The sequence below is a fragment of the Erpetoichthys calabaricus genome, chromosome 4, assembly GCF_900747795.2.
Source record: "Erpetoichthys calabaricus chromosome 4, fErpCal1.3, whole genome shotgun sequence".
In the NCBI taxonomy this organism is placed as follows: Eukaryota; Metazoa; Chordata; class Cladistia; order Polypteriformes; family Polypteridae; genus Erpetoichthys; species Erpetoichthys calabaricus.
Window position 1 is genome coordinate 130,732,718 of NC_041397.2, and position 26,833 is coordinate 130,759,550.

Consider the following 26,833-nt stretch of genomic DNA (forward strand, 5'->3'; position numbering starts at 1 on the left):
CGTAAAGAAGTGCTTCGTGGCTTCAGTTTTAAATGTGCTTCCCCTTAATTTTCACTGATGTCCTTGGGTATGTGATTCACCCATAAGCTGGTAATTAAGTGTGTAAAATGCGTTTTCAGTGTCACTGGCAAGATATTTGATCTTGAAAGATGTAGACGTGATTTTATAGGTGAGAAATGCAAAGATCTAAGGAGGATTCAGTTCAATAAAACAAAGTGAAATAGATGAATGACAGAACAATAAATTAACAGCAAGAAGAACTGAAGGAAGTGCTTGTGCGAAGGAGTTGTTGATACTGGTTGGTATTGAGGGTGAACAATCCGCAATCACATTGCTTCACTTCATGTTGGGAATCCATGTGGCAAGTCGTGTGCAGTACAACGAGGAAGTTGCACCATTCTAGATGGACCCTTGGTGGGACAGGGAAGTAGTGGAGTCAGTCTTAGTCAGGACCTCACCTTTGACCTTGCATCTATGGGTGGCCCTATCTGGAGTACATGATTACCGTTTGCATTTCTCAAGGGATCATTAATCACGCAAACCACTATTCCATGTTAAGGCATGGACTCAGTGGAGGGTTACAACAAAAACTATTCATTATTGTGTTTTAAGGTTTGAGACATAATGTATTTATTATGGTATATTCAGGAATCTTTTGTAACTAGGTTAGATTTTTTTTCTCAGACCCTAGAATGAGTGTTTGGAAGTTTTGAAGTACAGAAAACCTAATTTTTTTTTTCATTTAACTAGTCAAAGAATAGTTTAATGTTTCTTACTATTACATTTTGTATAGTTAGGTGACACAACCATTTTTGTATCCATGTTGGTAGCAGATGATGGTCAGTTTCTAGGGAGTCTATCCTATGTACTTGATGTTTACTATGCAATGCTTTTAAAAGTCTGCTCCGTGGCCTTTGTGGAATCTGAGATTGTGGATATGTGCTGTAACAAACTTCAGAGAACTTAGCAAATGATTTTTGAGTTCAACCCAATATATTGTGTTTTTGACTTTGATTTTCAAGTAGCATTTTGAATTTTGGTGATCAATCTTATGACTATTGCTTGTTAAACAGTCTACGTCTTCTATTTCTGTTTTCATTTTTATGTATACTTTACATCAACTATACTTCATACTTCAAATACCACATTAAAGGTACCTTTAACACTTCATGATATTTTGGCACTTGATGGTATTTTTATTGTTATATATGTTTCTCTGTGTTTCCTGACTTTGGGCAAACAAATACTATTAAATGAATTACTTTCATTGTCAAGCTATGCACTACTGTGTGCTATCGACCTCTTGAAACTTACACTTGCAGCATTTCTTGCCACACCTTTACATACAGTGTATTCTGCAGGGGTTATACTCTCCCTGAAAACTACTTGAACCAAATGCTGGCCCAAAATCACCCACACTAGCACCTCAAAAATGATAAAACATGTTACAAAAAATAGCTCTTAGCTTTGCTTTTAATGTTCACACATGTTAAGCCACCGCATGAATATCATTAAACAATAGTTTCTGGTACAAAAGAACAAAGGCAAGTTTCTTGTTGGAGGCTCGGGCTCATCTCTCCATCTGTGTCAAGGTTGCTTGATTTCAAAAAAAAGGTCCAGATGCTGGTTGGCTTGGTGACTCCCAACAGGACTGCACTCAGGCGTTAAACCAGTAAATATAGAGCAGCAGCAGGTTATGGGACCTTCCTCCTTTTATTATATTCAAATATAATTTACATCATTTGTCCAGTAACTGAAAGAATACTATGCATGCCTCTTTTTCTCACTCTATTCAAAAAATATCACAATTTCTATGCTAGCAGCCATAAGCTTGTTTTCCTTTTTCCCCAAATGTTTACATTATAAAAAGGATTTTCCAACTTACATACCGTCTCATATTCCCAGTTCAAGCCGAAGTGCTTTTATATGTGTATAAATGTTTGCTGAATTTATATGGAAAACATTTAAATCTAGCAAACCAAAAAACAAAAAGATACGTAAGCATACCAATTATTGATTATATTTGCTTCACATTAGATAGATAGATAGATAGATAGATAGATAGATAGATAGATAGATAGATAGATAGATAGATAGATAGATACTTTATTAATCCCAAGTTTTGAATCCCAATTTTTTAATCAAACTTTATTATAACAATGTGTAACCATTAATATGTTTAGAAATAAAAACAAAATGTTTATGAAATGAAATTTTTCAATCCAAACACATGAAAAAAGTTAAAAGGTTAATGATACTGTAAATCAGAATTTGGGCTTCGGTACTTCAGGTGAGAAATCAGTCAATAAGGAGACCATGAGACCCTAAAAAAACAAAAAAAAATGTGTTTAATGGACATTTAAGGAATCAGTGACACTTTAATAATGCATACTGCAGAGAGAAGATTGTTTCAGTTTATCTAGATGTACACAAGTGTTTTATAGGATATATAAAGAGGCTTATTCATGGCAGTATATTTAGCGCTATATAAATGTAATGAATTATTAATATTATTATTATATTTAACCAGTAGCAGAGATAATGTATGATAAATTGATTCTGGGTTGCTATCTGATAGATAGATAGATAGATAGATAGATAGATAGATAGATAGATAGATAGATAGATAGATAGATAGATAGATAGATCCATCCATTTTCCAATCCGCTGAATCCAAACACAGGGTCACGGGGGTCTGCTGGAGCCAATCCCAGCCAACACAGGGCACAAGGCAGGGAACCAATCCTGGACAGGGTGCCAACCCACCGCAGGACACACACAAACACACCCACACACCAAGCACACACTAGGGCCAATTTAGAATCGCCAATCCACCTAACCTGCATGTCTTTGGACTGTGGGAGGAAACCAGAGCACCCGGAGGAAACCCACGCAGACATGGGGAGAACATGCAAACTCCACGCAGGGAGGACCCGGGAAGCGAACCCGGGTCTCCTAACTGCGAGGCAGCAGCGCTACCACTGCGCCACCGTGCCGCCCATAGATAGATAGATAGATAGATATTATATAATCTTTATTTGTCCCCAGGGGGAATTTTGGCAAAATAAATGTACAAAGAACATATACAATTACTGTAACAAGATTACTTTGCACAACAAACATCTTTAAAATAGGGTGTCTCTATTTAATCAAATCAATTAATCACAAACAGAAAAATTCAATAGCTGGTTGTTCAAAAGGTGGCAGATAAAATATTCCTTTTGCTGTCATATATTGTAGTATGTGTTTAATAAATACATGCATTTATTAATGTCTTGGGCATGTGAATTGCAAAAAAAAATGGTAAAAATGAAGTCTTAACATTAACACATTTTTAAAGTCACTAAACTTGAATTATAAAAAAAGATGTTGAAAAGCAGGAATTAAAAATGGGAGCATGCTTTTTTCATAGCAAAATGATTTTTTCCTTTTTTTAATCAGTTTATACTTGTTCTCGTCAGTAAGTTGTCTAGTGGCCCCAGGACCACAATTTCAGTGAAAGAAAGCTGTCAGCTGTGAGCTGGCAGAGAACAGCTGTGAGAGGGATTGTTGTATGATTAGCTGCTCTGTGTCATGAGATTCGTAACCCACAGAAATTAATTATTGCTATTCAATTCACTTGTTTTTTTTCCCTCCTCAACAACCTCAATTCACTCTTCATGCGGAGCACAGACACATTCACCCAGCTGAAGGAGAGGCAGTACAATTTGAACACAATTTTATGTAATACTGCTCAGACAATAGCACCTATTGCCTGTATATTAGATTATACTTGTAAAAGTAACAAAAAATGCTCTTTCACTTTGCAAAAGATTGGGCGACTAAAAAGAAGTCCAGAAAAACAGAGGCAAAAATGGATCCATGGGAGAATAAGTACGGTTTACAAATAAGAAGATTGACACTCGCTTCAAGTCTAGATGAAGAGCATAATTGTAATTTTCTGCTTTTACAGAAGTGAAAGTAAAGTGCATTCACACTTTTGAATTGAAGACCCATTCATTGGTTAATAGCTTAGTCCTCAATTAAAAGCATGAATTCACTTGAACCCGTTTTATTTTTATGCACTACTCTCATTTTCTGGGTGTATTAATTTAACAATATTTCAGAAGAAAATACAATTCTTTTGGACATTGTGAATATATGAATGGATAACTGACTTGAAGATTATGAAATACAAGTAACATTTTTTCAAGAAGGTTTTAGTATCATTTGCTGCTGTTCAGCATATTCCCCGCTGATTCCCTATGAAGCGTATTATATCAGAAAATTCGATTCTCCAAGAAAACATGATTACATTTTCTTCTTGGCCATCACTACAAAGGGTAAAAAACAGACTAAAAAATATATCATTTTTGGGTGGTGTTCCTTTTTACACCTGTTTTTAAATTTCCCATTGGATGGCATTGTAAAAAAAATTTAATGGATAAACATTGTGTCCGTTATTTATTAAAATTAGCTATTTCTGTAATGCTGATTGCTATCACATAAGATATTTAATGTACAAGATTTCAGACTCTCTTAAACCCCAGGAAGAATTCATAGCTAGTACATATCAGAACTGTAACTATAACCCTAAATTCATTTTTGGAATGCTAACTCTGACTAGAGCTTCTGTAGATAAAGACAAATAGAGATATCTATGTACTGCACAAAAGTAATAATACAAGTTATGAGAATATTAATCCTGTGATTCAAGTCATACATAGGAAGTTGCAGTACGCCTATTAACCTTATTTAGCTTTGCTTACTTCCCTATCTCCATCTGAATCATTCTGGAAGTAAGAAGGAGTTCTTATAGCACCACTCTTTTATAAACAGATAGGCCACTCCAATCCAAACTCTGCCATCATTTCCCTAATTGACTTGCTTCACATTACTCTGAATGAACTGATTGTTTTCTTCTCAGCAGAACTGTTTGCGGGTAAACACTACTACACTACTAGGCTGATCAGTGCGGAGTTCAGTTGTTACGTGCTTTAACCATTACCAGACTGCGTTAATGCACATTTGTCTGTTTCAATGTGCACAGTGAAGCTGTGAGACTTTCTCACCAGGAATTAAATTACCACACACTGTTGAAAGGCAATGTGCTTGTCAGTCATTCTCTCAAAATATGGAAGGTAACATCATCTCAGGCATGAGACAGTAGATGGAAAAATAGTTACAATAATGAACTTTTCAGTAGTATATAACATTCTTAAACCTGTCTGATCCAAATCTTGGTCAGGGGCTTGGGTTCTAGGGCTTCTCCGGACAGTACTGAGTACTAGGGAGGACAAGACTCCAATTCATCACAGTGGCAACTCATTAACAAACCCAGACTAACACTGGACCGATATGCAATTGCCAATTACTGTATTCTGCATGTGTTTGGGAATGTGGGAGAAAATTTCAGGCAAACATAGAAAACATGCTAACTCCTCACAGTCAATGACAAGGGCCCAGAATTCAAACTGGGAATGCTGGATATGCAAGGTAGCGGCAATAACCAGTGCATTTTAATAGCATGTTTTAATAATCCCAAAATACTCATCACTTTAACTACATGCTTTATATTTTTTTATTGCTAACTTCATTTAATAGACAATAATAATACAGCTAAATTCATGTGCTTTATCTCAATCGAGTTCAAAAGTGACAAAGCTCTTTCAACAGAATGCATTTTCACAATGTATATGCCGAATTTGCTCATACCTTACCTTTTATTGAGAAGTCAAGCAAAATGACACCTTTTATTGGTTAACTAAAAATATTACAATATGCAAGATTTCGAGGCAACTTGAGCCCCTTCTTCAGGCAAGATGTAGAAGGGGCCTGAGTTGCCTCGAAAGCTTGCATATTGTAATCTTTTTAGTTAGCCAATAAAAGGTGTCATTTTGCTTGACTTCTCACTACATTCATAATGGCTAACACAGTACAGCACCCTAGTACTACTTACTTTTTATTGTAATCTAACATAGAAGCAGCAACACTATACTAGAGCTGATCAGACTTTTTAACATAATAATGTTTACCATCTTTTGCAATCCCAAACCATATCATTGCCTATGGTCAAACACAAAGTCATATTCCTTTATTGCATATATCCTTTATTTTTGACTGTCTTTTGGAAATATGATTTCATTGTCTGACAATTAATGGTGTGCTTCAAGCTAAACTGATTTCCCCAAGGGTACTGCATGTTTTACATGTTTATGGTTTCAACATTTTTTTTCGGTAAAGGTTACTGATACACTTTTTTTTTATCTCATCCCCATCACTGCTTGGGCTCAACTTTGTAAAATGTATCATCTCCTTGATCCTATTTGAGATGTATGAGAGAACTGACTGAAATTCTTTTTCTTTTCGTTCTCCTTTATTTAGGCTTCAGAGAACAAGAAAGCAAGCAATTCCATACATAAATGCAGAATTTGCACTGTTTAATACATCCTTCCATCCATTTTCCAACCCGCTGAATCCAAACACAGGGTCACGGGGGTCTGCTGGAGCCAATCCCAGCCAACATAGGGCCCAAGGCAGGAACCAATCCTGGGCAGGGTGCCAACCCACCACAGGACACACACAAACACACCAAGCACACACTAGGGCCAATTTAGAATCACCAATCCACCTAACCTGCATGTCTTTGGACTGTGGGAGGAAACCCACGCAGACACGGGGAGAACATGCAAACTCCACGCAGGGAGGACCCGGGAAGCGAACCCAGGTCTCCTAACTGCGAGGCAGCAGCGCTACCACTGCGCCACCGTGCCGCCCACTGTTTAATACATCTATTGGGAAATTCATTTCTGTTATACTGAAAAATGTCAGGTTTAAGAACGACTGTTGCCTTGTAATAATCACAGACTACAGCAGACCCAGCATTTTGCTTACCATTATTGTCCACTTCCTATTCTCTGCCTCTGGGAATACTAGAGATCGTGTGGAGTAAAACACCTCATCATCCACTTCTTCTTGTTTGCGTGGCAAGCAGTGTAGAAAGGTCCAGTCTGGGGTTGCAACTTTAGCAGTCTATGGAGAAAAAAAAACCAAATACAAAGTAAAACATAATTGACAAAATATTCTTCATACAAATAAGAGATTGTTTGAAAAACATTTTAGTTTTTTCATCAACACATCCATTTTAAGTGTGAAAATAAAATAAAGGTAATCAGAATTCAAGTATAATGAATAAAGCAGGGGGATATAAAAAAAAAGGGATTAAGAAAATTATACATTAGTCAAAACTAACCGTATCTAGTACTTTGTTCAGAATTACAGAAATAAATATAAGATGAGATGTCAGATAAGAAAAAAAAAATGCGTGGAAGTACCTGCTCTTTAATATTTGTACTGTCTATATCAGTGGTCCTCAAGCTCAGTCCAGGGTCCCCAAGTGGCTAAAGCTATTTGTTCCAGCCAGTTTCACAATTAATGAGTCACTTTAACTCTTATTGATGTCATTTAATTATCTAGTTTTTTTCTCTTCTCTTAATCTGAATTTAGAAAAGCACAAAGGAGTGATTTTTACATTTATATGACATTTTGAAATATTTGTATTTTTGGTATAGCTTTAAATGCTTATTTTACTCTTCATTATATTCTATTAATTTGCCCATTTCTGTGTAGTTGTCTTGCTTAATTGTATCCTAATAATGGAAAATTAACAATAAGCAGAGTAGACACCTGGGCCAATGACACTGAATGCTGCAACTGCTTCAGCATCAGAGCCACTAATGTGCTCATTTAGGAATAATGGATTAAACAACCAGAACAACACAGAAAGCAACATGCAAATAATGAGGATGATGAAAATTATAAAAACAAAAACACTAAATTATTCCCATACGTAAATGCTTGGTACATTCTAAAATTTACCAAACTTAGTTTTAGGATTTCCACATAGATCCCAAAATATGAAACCTGAGAAATAACAGCTTGCTTAGTTAGACTAGGAGGCCTGTTAAATTGTTGGAACAAAAACTCACAACTGCATGGGGAACACAGGTCTGAGTTTAACAACCACTGATTTAGATAATTAAGGCAGCATTATGAAAGCAATAGTAGGAATACAGGAGATTCATGGATAAATCAAAACTGTGTCAAATACAGTATGTACGAAGTATTCATATTATAACTATACAGTGTCTCTCTCTCTCTGTTTATAAATAAATAAAATAAATCACAAAGTCTGTTTGTCCAGTTCCTCTGAGAAATCTGATCGGTCAGTTTTGCTTTGGTGACACGATGAAAGAGGATGTGCGAGTGTAAGACGCACGAGAAGGAGTAAAAGTACATGCCATGATAGTTGCCTTCAAAGAGGGCAAGTATAAAATTGGATAGGAGGTGAGAAAGGTGCCTCGAAAATAATGACAATCTGAGAAGCAGGCTTTACAGGAAAACATGCAAGAAAGGGAGCACTGGTGAAGAGATGTTCACACATGCAAAAACAAGAAAGATGCATGTAAGGCAAGAGATAGAAAATAGTTTTTAAATATTCTACTATCTGTCTTAGACAGGTACTGTGGCTAGTATATATTTAATCTATCTATATTTATATCTGTCCAGTGCCTGTGTCCTTGCCCAGGTGTAATGTTGTCTGGCATCCACAAGTGGGTGGGAATGTCCAATGAACAAAGGCATAGACTGTGAGGCATACATCCGTGCATTACGTTGTCCGGCATTCACAGGATGGCTGAAATGCTCAACGTAGGAAGGCAACAAGAAGCACAAAGAAAAAGGGATGCAAGAGTTAGAATGTCCAATGAAAAGGCAATAAGACATACATAAGGCATATCCAGTGGACAGAAGTTTGTAAATGCATGATACAATCAAAATTTACCATTTTACCATTAAGCCTGTTTTAATAAAAGGGACAATTCACTGTGCTTGTTTATTAATAAATGCACTGCAAGACTGGAAATACAGCCTCGATCTGTTGGTTTCTAATTGTTTCAGAGTTCAATCTTCCAGTATGGTAAATGCTTGAGTGGGTAAATAGTCATTTAAAATGAACCTGTAACTCATACAAATGTCTACAAATTTAGAAATAGTTCAGCCTACTTCACGTAATTGAATGGTTAGTAATTTCATTCAGTCATTTTTGAAAGTACTTCAAGAAATATGCTTGGAAAACATGATTAGAGACTACAAGAACAAAACAGATGTTCTCTCACTGTCATGATTAGGTATTTTACATAAAATCGATAGAGAAAACATAAAATGTGATCCTAATCCTTGAAAGCTAAATGACGATGGTAACCCTGCTGCAGCAGTTGAGGTGTCACTTTTCTTTGAAGATTCACAAGTCACTGAATCCTGGGAGAAAGAGTTTACACCCAGTTAGCATCTCATTATGGAAGTTGTGCTGTTTTTAATGTGTCTTTAATTCAATGTGTGTGATTACATATGCAAATGTTGTATGGTTTCATTGATAATACATTATAATAGTAAATACATGCAAGCAGACACACTGAATCAGTAACTGCTGAAGACCACAATTCCAAAATAAATGGAATTTGCATCCAAGACACCTGCCTCTGTTAGCACCAGCCACAAAAATCAGTCTGTCAACAAACTCCCAAATGCTTTTATGTTAGTGTACACACTTATCCATACTATAAAAGTTACAAAATCTGAGGCTTGATAGATAGCCGAACATCTTATGATTTGTTGTAAACCAGGAAACTAATTTCCACAAGAGACAAGAAAGAAATATCTTGTATACAGCAAGTCAAGTACTTAAGAACGGTTCATTCTATTGAGAATATGTAAAGGTGCAAGAGTATGAAAATCTACAAAATGTTATAAATAACTCTCAGTGATGCATCTTCTATAATCATCACCAGCCAAGCATGTACGTCTATTGTGAAACATAAAAATGAAATCTTTCCCAACCTGCAAAGTGATTTGATAGCCACTGAAATCCATCAGCCTCTGTTTCTTTTGCTCCTCCATGCCCATACTAACCCAGGTATCAGTTACCAACACATTGGTTTGATGAGCTGCTTCCAAGGGGTCATTTGTTAATAAAAATGTAGTTCCACACTGAAAAAAATAAATGAACATACATTTTTTATGCACACTGCACATATTCAAACAGGTGCATTTTAAATAGACTTATTCTCAATTAGCCACATGAAAATTATCTGTGCAATTAGAATACATGTTTAAAACCAGAAGTAAAAGTAGATAGGACATGTCTAAAAATACCATGAAATGGGGCTAACCTGGCAGCAGGCATAATTTAGCTAAATAACAACCAGGCGTAAATACTTGTCCTAGTATTTAACATAATGGAGGCATGACATTTTTTAAAACAACTTATTCACTTTAAGTGATCTTTACTCCAGGTTAACATAAACAAATGACACAAACAGTATTTTTTTTATTTACAGTTTAAGTTATCAATGTTATTTCTCAGGTCATTGTTTAGATACATAATTTGTATTGGCGTATTGGATGTTATTTGCATTAGAAGGTAGTAAACCATAAAAAGAATTCCTAAAATCTATCTTCCGTGGAAAACCATTGACCTTATGTTGAGCAAATTACATTAATTGTGAAATTCTTTTAACCTCTGGTAGTCGATCATATGTAATAAGTATTATGATAAGCTGAAGCAAAAGGAAACTGTGTTCTCTGCTGGTAACCATAAAGGCAATTGTTATGGTGCTATTAACAATCTAAATAATTTACATATGCATGGGCCGGAAGACAGATGAGGCACTATGCTCCAGCTGTGCTAAAATTACAGTAAGCACGCATTTTAATGATATACTTTGAGGATTCTTAATCTGCACTTAAGTACTGATAGATTAACTGTTTCCAGTATTTGAAGTAAAAAAATTCTACCTACGGAGCTTTACCTTAGATTAATACAAATGTCATTGTGATTGAACATCAATAACTTAAATTAGTTTTAACCGTGATGTAACATTAATAATGGAACATACACACAAAAACCTAATATACACAAACTAGTCAGAATTGAGCATAACGGTAGCAAGCAGCTCAGAAACATGAAGTAAAGAATTAATTCAAAGTAAGAAAATTAATTACAATTGATGCATTGTGGTACAACAGAAAGTGTCTCTGCACTTGGTGCTGGAGTGCCTTCTGTCTTCTTTATGGGATCTTTGGATTCTGCCATACAGGGCAAGTAAACTCATCAGCAAAAAGTGGTCCTTTTAATTTCAATATAACCAGTATGCTTTGTATGCGAAACCAGCATAGTACACATATAAAATCATAATATTATGGTTGTGAAACTGGCATAGTATACAAGTAAGTTCGGAGTTCATACTCAAAACCGAAATGTTACCCTCACGTTACCAGTACAAGACATACATGAAACCAATAGAGTGCATACACAAAACCATTGCTAAACCAGCAGACCAGTATGCATCACTGTCTGATATGGCAACTGCAACATATCCGACCGCAAGTGCCTGCAAAGGATAGTGAAGACAGCAGAGAACATTATTAGGGTGCCTCTCCCTTCACTACAGGACATATTTTACAAATGCAGTGTCTGCAAGACCTGCAGTATTGTGCAGGACCCCTTACACCCCTCACATGGACTTTTCACAATTCTGCCATCCAAGAGAAGATACTGCAGCTCCAAAGCCAGATCTGCCAGGCTGCAGGAGAGTTTTTACCCCCAAGCTGTTAGACTCCTTAACACCAGGCTGCCCCCTGAGACCTTCCACACAGCCTCAACCACCTCTAAAAACAGAACTTTTATACATGAAAACCACTGTCCTGCAAAGACGAGTGTGCATGTAGAGAAGAACTGAAAATCTCATACTGACCTTTAAGTATTTTGACACTCTTGATATCCTTCTGCTGTGAAACATTCTGACCTGTCATTGTTTACACATTGTTTCCAAAACAACTATTATCATACACTGATAATTTCTGTATTATCTATATCTATTATTTATTAATTATATTACATATCTTACACATCAATATTGCTGCTACTTCTTTGTCTTGTCTTTGCACAATGTCTTGTCTTGTTTGTGTTTTCATTTAAAATTTTAATTTTAATTTTAATTCTATTTTTAATTTATTATTTGCATGTCATGTTGTTACACTGTGGACCCTGAGCTTCGCAATTTCGTCTATTTGTATACTTGTATATGGTTGAGATGACAATAAAGTTTACTTTGACTTTGAGTCATATATGAACACAAGCCAATATAGTTCATATGCCATCCAATATCATTCAAGAGCAAACCGATGCAGTTTACTCACAAACCAATAATACATGCACCTGAACCAGTGATTTACAAGTGCAAATCAATATAATTCATATGCAAACCTGTGGTATGCATATACAGTACAAACCGGTACAGTTCACATACAAACTAATAATAAAAGCACAGGAACCAATATAGTTCATATAAATGAAAGCAGTATTGTACTGCATGCACGGAAACCAATGACACATGCATGCAAACTGATAGTAAATACTTATAAACCAATAGTGTTCTCATGAAAAGAAATAGATTACACACAAAAATATATGATTTATCTGTTTTTTGGCCCCTCATAACAACCTTTTCCAAACTGTTTAAGTTTTAGTTTTGCTTGAAACTACCTCTCAATTCTTTCACTTGAATCAATGGAAAGACCTTGAATAAGCAATATTTGTCAAAATGCACTCCATCTTGTTGTTTTAAACCATATAGAAAAGAGTATTATATTTAATCTTGAAATTGAAGCACCTACTTCATGAACATTTGGAGAAAACCAGCAGAAGTAAGTACCTCTTTGGAGAGCCTCTTGGCTGTTTCTGTCATGCTTGCATCTGGCTCATACCCCTTAATAAAAAAAATGGAGGGAAAATCTTACAATACAAGAAATCCATAGCTTTACAAATCTTTCAGAAAAAAAAAACTATTTCTACTTACCTTTGGAGTAGCTATCCTAAGGTGAATTCCAAGTTTGGCAGCAGACATCATGAAAGAGTTCAGCACGTTGTTACCATCACCAATCCATGCCACCTTTAGGCCTTCCAAAAATCCATAATGCTCCTGAGACAAAAGACAATGGAGGTAAAGGAATCAATAAAAAGGAAAAAATGGTGACAGTGATGCAGTGATACAGTATTTACTAACATAAATCAAGTCTATGAAGTAAATTTGTAATACATTTGTTCAAACTTCCAGGCAAAATTCATTGCACACATGTAACAATACAACACACTTTACTTGTAGACCTATGTCTAGCAGGGCTTTGTTATCCTAGGCATCATTCATTTCAGAGCATGGTAAATTTCCCAAGAGACATAACAGAGCCCTCAAAAAATGATTTCCTCTGTTCTATCAAAAAATCTAAAATTGTGTGTATTCATAGCAGTGATTGTATTATTGTATGCTACTGGCAAATGAATTAACTATTTTTTAAATTTACTTTTATAAATTGTTGAGATGTCGGGAGTAGGTAAGAAGCCAGACTAGAGTATGAATGTGAAGGAGGTCATAAAACTATAAATAAACTTAATAATGAAGGATGGTTAAAACAAAATACCTGCAATGTGAGATAGTCAGCCAGGATCTGAATAGGGTGGTAAAGATCAGACAGTCCATTGATAATCGGAACAGAGGATTCTCTGGCCAGCTCCTCAAGCACTGAATGCTTATAAACTCGGGCAAGAACCAGATCAGTCAATCTGGACAGCACTCTACAATTACAGTCCCAAAGTAAGAGTAGTTAACATCACTGAAAAATTTCAGGAAGGCAAAAATTTTACTTTGATTTAGATGCTCATTTTTTAAACAAACAATGAAAAAATCACCACTCACACTAAAATGTGGAGTGTTATCAATTATCATCGTAATAAATGTAACAAATTTCAAATTAAATCCAGTGCTGGAATGAATTTAGTTACATTCTTCTCCTATAAATTGCCTACTGGCTTATGCTTGACCTGAATTAAACATAAATTACCATTTATTACACATTTTTAGCATTTGAATGTAGGACATTTTGTGTTCTGTTACATGTGATTTTGTGTTTTATTTTGCCCATAATTGTAACCGAGTATTGTTCCTGCCTTGTGGCCATTGCTTGTTGGGACTGACTCCAGATGTCCTGTGACCCTAGTCTAGATAAGCAGGTTTGGACGATGGATGATAAATGGAAGAATGGGCATGGGCTTGTCAATCCCAAGTGCGCAACAAATTAAAAATTAGAGTAGAACATTGACATTATAATAAATAGTGCGGTCTCTAACTTATGGGACCAGGGTTTGATTCAAGGCCCAGCTGTCATTTACTTGTGGTTGCACATTCTTTCATGATCACTTAGGCTTTTCTTACATTAATTCAGTTTTCTTTCCACGCCTCAAAGCCCCAAAGGTTAGGCTGAGTGACAGCTCTAAATGTGATTGTGTGTGCATGTCAGTGTGCTAACTGATGGACTGGTGTCCCATTCTTGGGCTGTTACTGCTGGGATAAGCTTTAGCTTCCCACAACTCTGAAATGGAGACAGCAAGTTCAAATAATGGATGTTAGGGTGTAATTTGTGTTTATCTCAAACGTAATTCTACTCTATTTCATTTAACACATCAGACTGTTTAATTACATTCAATGCTCATAAGAAAATTGTCTGTTTCTCATTCTAATGCTGGTATTGTTTAATTGTTATTTAATTAAAAAATAAATAAATAAAATGAATAAATCAAATTAAGACTTAAGGTAAAAGCAAGAGACATGTAATGCATAAGCCTGATGAACGTTTACCACTCTGTTTAAAAGGCTCCTGCCTGCCCTCCTGTGGTATAAAAATGACACACTACAAAATTAAGTTAAGCTTTCCTCCAAATTAAGTCTTTTCTGTGTCATTCTTTTGTCATTTTCAAAAGCAATCTTAACTATGAAACAATTTAAACATTAGTTGCTTTTAATGACCAGAAGCTCCATAATTGAGCTTAACAACAGTTAACTGGTTTTACAAAGCAGGACAATATTTTGACAGAAGACTTCATGGCTAGGTGCTGTCTGGGACGTATGAAAAGAACACAAATTCAACATTCCTGGTTTCTATTTTAGTAACAGTTGCAAGCTTAACAGAAACCCTGAGTCAAGAACATTAGGTTTCAATAAAAAAGATTTTTAAAAACAAACCCAACTAATGTTCTAGAAAGTTACAACAATTTACTAGAAATTTTCAGTACGTTCAAGTTTAATGTTGGATGTTTATACAGGAAACAGTAACTAACCTGGCTGTGTCGGTGGTGCTCTCATTAGTGCCCAAGTGAATGTCTTTCGAAGTGAGGAAGCAAGGGTGTCCTCCTAACAGTGCAAATCCTGAAAAGAATCAAAGCGCTTAAAAAATACATATGCATGCATTTAATATAAATCAGTGACTTTCCAGAAAAACTAAAATATACAAGCTTGCTCATATGAGAGTAACGGGAAGGAGATTATGGAGCCCACTTTATTAGCCTTTATTCTGCTCCATGTGCAAACACAGCAATCTTGACAATGACTAGACTATCTGTAAAATAAATTTCAGTATTATATCTATCTGTCCTTTATTAAGGTCACTAAATCAAGCTCAGGGTCACAGGTGCCACAGCCCAGCATTGGGCACAAGGTTTGGACTAACTCTGGCTGAAATTCCAGTCCACTGCAATGCGCATTTAATTCACATGCCTACTCAAACTCTCAAACTTAGAGTTTCAATTAAAATAACATTTTTGGGATGTAGGTGAAATACCAAGAAAAAAATTCCCAACATAGTATTTGGAAGACTGCACAAATTCCAAACAGAATGGGTAGAAATCTAAACCCAGAATACTTTTGGAAAGTAGCTAGTGCTGATACAGAAGACCACTCTGGAAAACTCACATTTTGCGGAAAACCATGCATTATATTATAGAGAAAAGAGAGCATATGTTGGATAGTTACTCTATACGTCAGTGTGGCCAGAAAGGGGCCTCAGGTTGAGGTAAAGTCTGTCAGTACTGCTGATGCCTCAGAAGACCAGAGAAGTGGCAAGCTGACCTTCTCCTATTCCTCCTACTCCAGCCAGTACAGAAACAAACCCAGAAACTGCAATGGTAGCTGGGTACTTTTATTCTTTCTTGACCCAACCCTAAGAAATTCCAGGTATAAATCAATGGTTAATCCCTGCCTACATCCCAATGAATCAACATTTCCTATATGCTTACAGGTGCTGGTCATAAAATTAGAATATCATGACAAAGTTGATTTATTTCAGTAATTCCATTCAAAAAGTGAAACTTGTATATTAGACTCATTCATTACACGCAGACTGATGTATTTCAAATGTTTATTTCTTTTAATGTTGATGATTATAACTGACAACTAATGAAAGTCCCAAATTCAGTATCTCGAAAAAATAGAATATTGTGAAAAGGTTCAATATTGAAGACACCTGGTGCCACACTCTAATCAGCTAATTAACTCAAAACACCTGCAAAAGCCTTTAAATGGTCTCTCAGTCTAGTTCTGTAGGCTACACAATCATAGGGAAGACTGCTGACTTGACAGTTGTCCAAAAGACGACCATTGACACCTTGCACAAGGAGGGCAAGACACAAAAGGTCATTGCTAAAGAGGCTGGCTGTTCACAGAGCTCTGTGTCCAAGCACATTAATAGAGAGGCGAAGGGAAGGACAAGATGTAGTAGAAAAAAGTGTACAAGCAATTGGGATAACCGCACCCTGGAGAGGATTGTGAAACAAAACCCATTCAAAAATGTGGGGGAGATTCACAAAGAGTGGACTGCAGCTGGAGTCAGTGCTTCAAGAACCACCACGCACAGACATATGCAAGACATGGGTTTCAGCTGTCGCATTTCTTGTGTCAAGCCACTCTTGAATAAGAGACAGCGTCAGAAGCGTCTCACCTTTGGACTGCTGCTGAGTGGTCCAAAGTTATGTTCTCTGATGAAAGTAAATTTTGCATTTCCTTTGGCCTGACCATAACCCCATAGAAAATCTATGGGGTATTGTGAAGAGGAAGATGCAATACACCAGACCCAACAATTCAGAAGAGCTGAAGGCCACTATCAGAGCAACATGGGCTCTCATAACACCTGAGCAGTGCCACAGACTGATCGACTCCATGCCACACTGCATTGCTGCAGTAATCCAGGCCAAAGGAGCCCCAACTAAATATTGAGTGCTGTACATGCTCATACTTTTCATGTTCATACCTTTCAGTTGGCCAACATTTCTAAAAATCCTTTTTTTGCATTGGTCTTAATTGATATTCTAATTTTCCGAGATACTGAATTTGGGACTTTCATTAGTTGTCAGTTATAATCATCAACATTAAAAGAAATAAACATTTGAAATACATCAGTCTGTGTGTAATGAATGAATCTAATATACAAGTTTCACTTTTTGAATGGAATTACTGAAATAAATCAACTTTGTCATGATATTCTAATTTTATGACCAGCACTTGTATATTCAAAGGTCTTTAGAACCATTCATTAAAAGGGACACTGCTTCAGGCATCCATCTGATTACCTTGCTTAGACTGTAAGAAAAGGAAACCATTTTTTATGTTTTATTGTAAGAAATAATATTAAGTAAAAAGACTGTATTTGGTCTCTGGGGTTCAGAAGATGAGAAGAAAGAATAGAAAAAATGTTCTGCTATGCCATCTTCCAAATTACTCTAAAAATGAGGCCATAAAAGAAAATATTAGGCTACATTACCAGGTTTGCACAATTTTGATTGGAAATGGGCAACTCCCTGTTTTAGAATTCAGAGACTGTCTGTCTACATGTGTACTAAATTTCAGGAAAATAGAAAATAAAAAAGGCAAATAATTTATATATTAAGATGTATATATCATTTAATAGGAACACAATTTGCAGATGTACCACTCAATGAAACTAATATGGAGAAGGTTTTTTAATGTTTGCATTTTATTTAATCTCATACCGTATTAATGAGTGTGTTCATTTCACAGTAAGTAACAAAGAGGGCCAAAATGATTTTCAAATTATCTACTATTTTTCTCCATTTGCTTACCCTATTAGCCTACAAAAGATGCTCAGACACTCAGCAGTCACAGTAGCTTCTAATGTAAAAGCTGCTTAACGTTCATTCACAAATCCATTTTCTAACCCAACATACCTAATTCGGGATCACAAGGAGTCACAGCCTATGCCAGCAGCACAAAGAGAAAAACCTACCATGGATAAGGCACCAGTAAAAGCAAAACAAACCACTAAGAGATTACTGTTAAGGTAGCAAGCCTGTTTTGGATGTACACAACAAGCTAACATTCTGTCAAAGCAAGTACTGTTTCACTTTTCTTGAGGGGCTGAGTAAGTCTTTGCTTAGCCAAAATGCAAGGATATTGCAAAAAAACATAATTTTATAGTTAAAATTAAAAAATACTGTAAAAATAAAACTAAATTCATTTTCATTAGTGCTGGTAGTAGCATAGCAAGCTGAAAAGCACTACACATTCCTTTTTCAACAAATGGCACATACAGTTGAATAGCATAAATAACAATAACAAGGCCAACAATATTTTGGTCATGAAATCTGAATTCAGCATTTTTGAAATATGCAGTTCTTGTCTTTGTTCTGACCATCTGTAACTTGGCATCACAATCATAAGGGTAATAAAGGCTGTGTATTCCTAATGCAAAATTTCAAAATTTGAAATGCTCCAAAATCTGAAAATTCTTCAGCACCAACAAGAAAATTCCACACTAGACCTCACTAACACATGTATAACTCAGCCAGTGTTCCCTCTAATTTTTCTTTTTTTTTACTCATGAGTAGTTGTGAATAACACGAGCTGGTAGTTATGACCAATTTCTTCAATCACCTTTGAACCACACCATGAGCAATGGAGGATCCCCATCAAGTACTGAAGCACCAGCACATGAATGATGAGCTGGGAGTTTGGGCGGATTGGAGTTTTGGGAACGATGGGTATGTTAACAGAAGGTGGAAGGAGGCCTAGTAACAGCTGTGTGACACAGTTCAGATCATAAGAAAAATGTAAAAATGTCAGAATTTTGGAATATCCAGAAGGGTTGGACTCCAGGAATCCTATAAAATTCATGCTTGATTTCTTTATTAACGTCCTGGGTGATGCTATCACACAAATTTGGAGAATGAACAGGCATATCGCTTGCCTGGTAAAACATTCAATGAGGACCTTCTCTATTAGATTCAACCACGTCTAGGAGAAAAAAAAGAAAAAAGAAACAATGTGTTTTTCCATATTACAGCAAAGAACGTGATTCTTTTTGAGTATAATAAAATCTATTTCTTTCAGGATTTGTCCAGTATAACTGAAAAATCCCCTTCAGATTATCCTTGAGGTCATCCAAGAGTATCCTGATCTATAGTCAGAGTTCCCTACATTATTACAAACAGTTTAACATTTACTTTCTGAGGCAGCCGTTCTCTTTTTAGCCTCAGACACCATTCTAACTGTTCAGTGCAGGTTAGCAGGATAGATAGATACCAATACCATTCCTGTGCTGTTAAAAGTAAGTCATTTGTGACAAATAATTTAACAGCATACTGAGCCAGCAAGTAGATAGATAGATAGATAGCACCCTAAACCTCAGACACCACCACACGAACACAATTCGTAGGGTTTAAATAACTGATTTATTTAATACAATAATCTTCAAAAATCTCTCCAATGCACACAGTACCTCTTTAACTCTTTTATTCCACTCCAGGCAAGTGCTGTCCTCCTTCCTTCCGACTCCTACTTGCATGGATGTGGCAGGGTGGATCCTTTTATCTTGGACCTGGGAGTACTTCCGGTGCCAGGGCACAGACCAATGGAAGCATTTCCGGGTAGGTCAGAAGTCCCAAAGACCATAAAGATAGTACACCTTGATGGCACCCAGGGATCCCACAGGGTTGCTGTACAGCACTATAACCCCTAGCATACCCTGTGGTTGTCCATGAGTGTACCTGTCCCCAGGGATGCTGCCATTTAGCCATTCGGTGGAGTATGTAATAATTCTGCTACCCCTGTCCTCCCTTTAAGCTGGCCTCCCAGCTAGCTAATGTTCCTCCATTGATTCCTGTTGGGATACCAGTGCGCTTATTCCTTACAGGGCATCGTATGCCCTGATCTCTGTGTAGGCAGGAGACCTCCTGCTTCTTTTCATGTCTGTTTTCTTCCTGTGCCTTCTTTTTTTAAATTCTCTTTGTTTTCTGTACCTAAAGTGCTTTCTGCTACAAGATGCTATCATAAACTTCACAAGTGTTAGAATGCAAGATATCTCAAATAACTGAAGAAACTATAGCATTGATACCAACAAAGCAGTGTCTTCAGGGTCCATGTCTAACAATGGAAGAGACAAACACAACATCTTAGTCTTTCTAGTCCCCCAATGTCTTCCTGGATATCTGAAGTTTTACAGAATCAATTAACCTTGGTTTTGCATAAAGTTCACTAACTTTAGTGCCAAATTTGTAATCTTATTTTTTGTTTTTGCATTGCTTGTTGTTTCCTGAGGTCATCAGTCTCGCAACATCAGATACCCTCGCTCAGGTGATCCAGCCAGGGTTGATCAAGTCCTGTATTGTGTCCCAGCATCAATAGCCCACAATTCAGACCTCCTGATCCAAAACCACCTGTAGGCCCTCTCTGCAGCCTCTATGGTGGACTTTATGGCTCTCTTTTTTGGAGCTATTGTAATGCCAAGCAGGGTGCAGACCTTGCATAAAGAGTGGCCAGCAAAGCCTCTACACCCCCATCTCAATGGGCTCACAATAAGAATTCCAGCCACTACTTCGGCACTGCTTCACCAACCCATGGTACTTGGGCCACTTTCATTCATTAGCCTCTTCAATCTGATCCTCCCAAGGGACTGCCAACTCCACTATAAGCACCTGCTTTGAAGAGGCAGAAGTTAACACCATGTCTGACCTCATAGAAGTTGATGGAACGTGAGCTGTTTGCCCGAGTCTACTCACAATTCCCAATCCAATGCTGAGGTGAGCAGGCTGGCTGCTACTGAAGGCTGTGGCCAAGACTGCTCTCCTGTCAAGACAAAGGTGATGCCCCTTTTGCTGCAAAAGATCCTATTATTAGCCATGGCTCTAGAGATGGCCTCTGCTGCTGAATTGAGCACCTGGTCATGTCGCCAGCGGTAGCGGTCCTCACTGAGGGGTACTGTGCAGCAATTGAGGATGTGCTCCAGTGAGCCCTTTCCAGTGCAGAGAGGACATACCAGAGACTCAGTTTTGCCCCAGATATGTAGATTTTCTGAGCTGGGTAGAACATCATACACGGCTTTGTGATGGATGGCCGGCTAAATATTCCGGCCCACACCTCCAGGCCGCCAGGTGGAGCCCTCCCAACAGCATGGAGGTTCCCCGAATTCCAGCAGGGCCTTATGGACCTTGTAGTTTGTATACACAGCCCTGCTGGATACCTTGGGGACCACCAGGAGTCGCTGTAGGGAGGCTGTCAGACTCTTACGTGCCTTATAACCCGGAAGTGCGTCATGATCACATGACAAGAAGAAACAACATGCTTCCGGGTTGAAGAAAAGGACTTTTACCCTGACCCGGAAGTAATGAGGACTTGTGGATTGTTGGACAGGAACACCTCCGGGTCAGGGGGTATAAAAGGACTCTGGGAAAGCCCAGACATTGAGCTGAGCTGGGAGGAAGGGTGGCGAAGTGTCTGGGAGAGGAGGAGTGTTTATTGTGCTTGATTATTGATATTTGTATTTGTATGTGTAGTGTGGAGTGGAGGGTGCTTAGTGCACAGTATTATCATAAAAATAAAAAGTCTTGGACTTTTACCTGGTGTTTGGTGTGGTACCTGAGGGTTCGAGAGGTCGATAACAACCTCAACTGTTACAGCTTGAACCATGAACTTGATACGCTGTGGTTGAGCCTGCTAGATGTCACCCGAAGATAATTTCCTCTCCAGCACTCCCTCCCACCTTGTCCATGCTCCCTGTGGATGCATTCTCACCGTTCTGCTGGTTCGCTCTTCCTCTACAACTGCACGCACTTCTTCCAGGACTAGATGGCGTCTGTCCTTATCATGGTCCTTGTCGTACTGAGGTTTTAAGATCTCTCCCAAACACGCCCGCCCTGTTGCCAGAAAACCCACCAGAGCATTGTGTTTAAGCCGAGACTCCACTAGCTCCAGACTCTCCTGGATTCTCTACTTCCTGCCTGTCTGTACCAAGATTCCTGCTGATACCACTCTAGAGTCCCTGGAGTTCTGATAGAGCACTGCCACTCTTGTGTGTAACACTTTAAACTCTTTTTCAAGGCTGTTTATCAGGAGCTGGCACTTATTGCTCCTCCCATACAGTGCTGCACTGCTTAAACTGCGTGGCAGACCCAGCTACCTAAGGAGGTAACAACTAATCTTCCTTTCTAGGTTCTCCACAGTTGACATAGTCACCTCATACACCAGCAGAGGCCACAGGATATGGGGCAAGACAAATGTTGGTATAATCAAGCCTTGGACCTGCTAGGTAAGCCAGATTTGTCTACTATGGTGAGTCAAGTCTCATGTTTCTTGATTGTTGGTTGGATAGCCACTGAATTCATAAGGCTACCGTCAAAGACCTTGCCTAAGCTTGTGACTGGTTTCTCTGTAATGGATGGTATTGCAATGCCATCCACAAAAAAAACAAAACTTGTCCAACACCTTCCCCCTCTTCTGTACCATGGCCCTTGATTTTGCGGTTTTGAAGCTCATTCTTACCCAGGAAATTAGCTTTTCCAGGCCCTGGAAGATCCACCTGCCACAAGGCACTGATGTGGTGGTGAATTCTCTGATGGGGGGCTACCGCGTGCCAGACTTGGATAATGGGACTCTGCACTTAGCCTCAGCTGCCTTGACCACTATGTTAATGGCAAGGGCAAAGAGAACAACTGAGACGGTACACCCAGTTATGATCCCTTTTTCAAGCGCATGCCAGTCAGATGTTAAATTCCCAGTTGTGACTCTAATCCTGAATTTTTCATAGTAGTTCAGGATGACGTCCTTGATCTTACTGGGTACATGGTATCGACCTAGAGTAGTTTCAACCAGCTTGTGGGGTACTGAGGTGTATGAGTTGGCAAGATCAAGCCACAGCACAACCAGGTCTCCTTTCCTTTCATTTGTTTCCCTGATCATCTGGGTCACAGTTCCCATATGTTCTAGGCACCCTGGAACTCCAGGAATTCTTTCTATATTGAGGTGTCAAGTTACCCATTCTTAAGAAGGAAATCTGTCATCCTTCTAGATAGGATGCTGAAGGAGATCTTCCACTCCACACTGAGAAGCGAGATGGATCTGAACTGCTCCAGCTCAGTTGAATTCTCGTCCTTGGGTATTCAGACTCCCTCTGCCTCCACTGTTCTGCTACCATCCCCCTCCGCTAAATCACTCGCAGCATCTTCCAGAAGATTCTGAGGAACTCTGGGCAGTGCTTGTACACCTTTCAGGGTACTCCACTGGGTCTTGGAGCAGAGCTGGCTCTGGCTGCTATAACCACCTCTCCCAGGTGAGTTCTCTAGTGTTGAACTCCACCACTGGTGCTGGTATGTCCGAGAGGGCTCTCTGAGGTCCCAACTCTTGCTCTCTGTCAGAGTCGCTCAGGGTGTTGTGCAGAAAAAGGTCTAACGCAGCAAGCTAGATGACTGCTGCGCTTCTGCCCTAACAGCTGCTTTGTGAAGCCAAAGGGGTCTGCTAAGAAAGCAGTTCACTTCCTGGCTCTCTCTATCCTCAGTCTCCTGTGCCATTCTGCTCTACACAGGGTCATAAGTTTCTTCCTTGTGATATGACAAAGCTCAGCAAGAGGTGGTATCTCCTCCTCAGTAGCTGCCTTGAACTGTCTTGCCAGCATCCAAAGCTCTTGCTGCAGTTGGTGGATCTTCTATGCCCTGCGATTCAAGCCATAGATGGATCTAGTCATCTTGCGCTCCTCAACACCAAACCTCTCTGCTGCAAAGCTGACAATGTTTGTGGTCAAATTCTGGAGTCATTTATCTACACCCCCCTTTGCTGTTGTGTTGATCATTCTGGCTACATCCTCGTCAAATTAGTGCCATAGGCTGTGCTGATTAGCTGGAGGCCATTTAATACAATGCTGAAGCTGAACAACTTTGCTAGGTGCAGGAGAGTTAAGCACTGGGAGGTTCTGGGCACTCTGGGATGTCACCGGGCCAGGCTCCACCTGTGTCTCACCAGGAATAGGTCCTGTGCACTGTACTACACTTCCCTGCACCAAGTATTTTATTCGGGCTTGATGGATTTTCAGACCACACTCATTCCTGAAGACCTTGCTGTAGATACATCTACTTATCATAGTCGATAATCCATTTGCCAATGTCGTCATCCAAAAATGCACAGTAAAAATAAAACAATCTCAGGAAGGTAGCACACAGCACTCTGGTGTCATTGTGGATTGAGTGCACCCTTTCAAACATTTACAACATCTTTGTTTATTCAGGAGGCATTAAAGAGACTGAAACACATGTCTGTTAAATCAGAGGTTTTAGCACCACTCACTGTCAGTTAAGTCTTTAATGACAACTTTTTCTCACCACTCAATGTTTATCTCTCCCTCTCAAATTAAATGCTACACTGAATGTGCACATATTGACTTAAGCTATCTCCCTTGTGCAAAAAAAATGTATATAATAATGTCTTTGTTATTACTGTGGGTTGTCCAACACATAGAATTTGGATTATTATCGATGTCCGAGAAGAAAGGGCTCTGAATTAAAAAAGTAATTATCTGTTTGTGCGTCTTTTATACTTCCACACAATGTTCAAACTAATCCTGTTCACAGTCATGGTGACCTTTCTCAACAGCATCAGGCACAAGACAGGAAAGCCTTAGTGCAGACATCAGTATCTTTCTTTTATGAAAGTGTAAGTGTTAACAGACAGCCCACAAACTTTATTTCACCAATTAAAATTACAACATTTTTAAAGAGTGAACTACAAAAACATACTTGTGGATATAAGACTACACTGTGCTAGCTGCAAAAAAGAATGCAAAGCCAAAAGAATGTAAACATGAGAAGCATTTTAAAAAAATAAAAAGTGGATTTTAAAATGAACTAACTGTTCTTCACGCATTATTTTTAAAAGGTCTCTACTCTATGCACTGCAAGCAGTTGTTGACTGACTCACTGAAAGAAAAGCTGTATAATAAGCCAATTAAATATTTGTCCATGTAGTTTTTTCCTTTTCGTGTACTGCTGCTAAAAAGAACACATATGAGACACCTGTTAAACCACAGTAACCTCAAGGATGTCCAGCTATGGGAATATACAGTACTAGCTGTGCTGCCCATCTAAGATTAGGTTGAAATCTAAGTACTTAATGTAAACTTCAGAATAAACATTTGCTGTGCACCATCTATTGAAATGTATTTTTTTAATGCATGCAGTAATAAAATGCATTCCATTTGTCATTCCAAAAGATGGTGCATAACAAACATTTGAAGTAATAAAATGCATTACTACTAATGTTTGTGATGCGCTATCAGTTGAAATAATAAATGCAACACATATGTCTCTGTTATATGCCATTTGGTAAGGGATGCGTAAAAGCAATGCTAATGTTTGTGATAGGACATCTGTTGGAATGACTAATGCAATGCATTTTATTACTATAAATGTTTGTGATGCACCATCTGTTGAAATGCCAGAGGCATAACAACTGGACAGACACACAGATATACAGCCACTCGTTCTTTTTTATGGTGGATAATATAAATTTAAGTTCACATGGGTATGTAATTATAGAAGGAGAAGAATAATCCAAAACATTACAAAATAATAAAAGTGTATTTCCTTACTTAGCCCATCTGTATTTCACAATATTAAGAAAAACCTATACACACATATGCTTACAGTATATAGACACACTTGCTATCCAAAGCTTTGAATATCAAGTGATCTTTTTTCAATGAAATTGTGCACCCACTTTTCATAATATTCACTTAGGTCAATGCATACAGCTGTCAAAGTAGATGACTCATTTCTAGTCTGAGTATGTGCTTTTACATGACGCAGAGCTACACATCAAGCTATTGTGCAAGTGCAAAAAACACCTACTTCTGATTTTATTATGGAATGTGAAGGATGCTTGAGTGACCTTGCTTCACCATGTAGACCCCTGTGAAGTTTCATATACCTTCCAGCAAAGAGCAGTATATTAACAATAGAAAAAGTAAAACACAAAGCAATATCTGTGCGAGAGTGTTCAGTCCATGTCACGTTTGTCATATGTACATAGTAGAATGAAATTCTTGACTGGGTGTCTTCCACAAACTTGTGATAGTAAAGCAATAAAAAATACACTGAACAAAACATCATATATATCGAACGTAGCATTATATACATATTTATAGCTAGAAATCCACAAAGGATGAAAATGAATCACATATCTTAAAATAGCCTTTTATTCCTGAGCTTTCAACACTTCCAGAGCAGGCATTAACTCTTTGAGGGCTGAATATTTTTTCCAAAAAACATAGTTTCTGAAAAGCAATGGTTTCATACAGAAATCAACATAAAACGTCTGTTGCTGCATGCTGCAGCTGCCAGTTTGCCAAGAATGTGCAGCAGGTTTGCTGTCAGGCTGTCTTCGCATGGCTGGGGCAGCAGCAGTGGTTATGGTCACAGTGCATTGCAATGTCGTTTCTACCTCTTCTCATTGTTAAGTGGCAGTCCTCCTGGTGAACATTGTCAGCACCACGACTAGCTGGGGACCGATCAGTTGAAGCTGGAACCTCACATTCGTTTTCGATCACTTGTATCAAAATTGGAGTCCAACAAGTCATAGTCCAGTTCAGAGATAACAGGCAAAATGTCGCCTGCAGAGTATTTTGCTTTACGCAT

At 38.1% G+C, this 26,833-nt stretch overlaps 1 protein-coding gene across 1 annotated transcript in view; it reads right to left on the bottom strand.

Annotated features, from left to right (window-relative positions):
• Positions 1-2,156: 2,156 nt before the first annotated feature.
• otc (ornithine transcarbamylase) overlaps positions 2,157-26,833 on the bottom strand; it is a 44,013-nt gene continuing 19,336 nt past the window's right edge. Inside the window, exons 4-10 of the mRNA XM_028801276.2 lie at positions 15,209-15,296; positions 13,516-13,669; positions 12,897-13,019; positions 12,753-12,806; positions 9,877-10,026; positions 6,874-7,011; positions 2,157-2,324 (exon numbers count right to left, since the gene is read on the bottom strand). Coding sequence (XP_028657109.1) covers positions 2,265-2,324; positions 6,874-7,011; positions 9,877-10,026; positions 12,753-12,806; positions 12,897-13,019; positions 13,516-13,669; positions 15,209-15,296 — 767 coding nt within the window. The 3' untranslated portion in view covers positions 2,157-2,264. The remainder of the gene's footprint in view (positions 2,325-6,873; positions 7,012-9,876; positions 10,027-12,752; positions 12,807-12,896; positions 13,020-13,515; positions 13,670-15,208; positions 15,297-26,833) is intronic.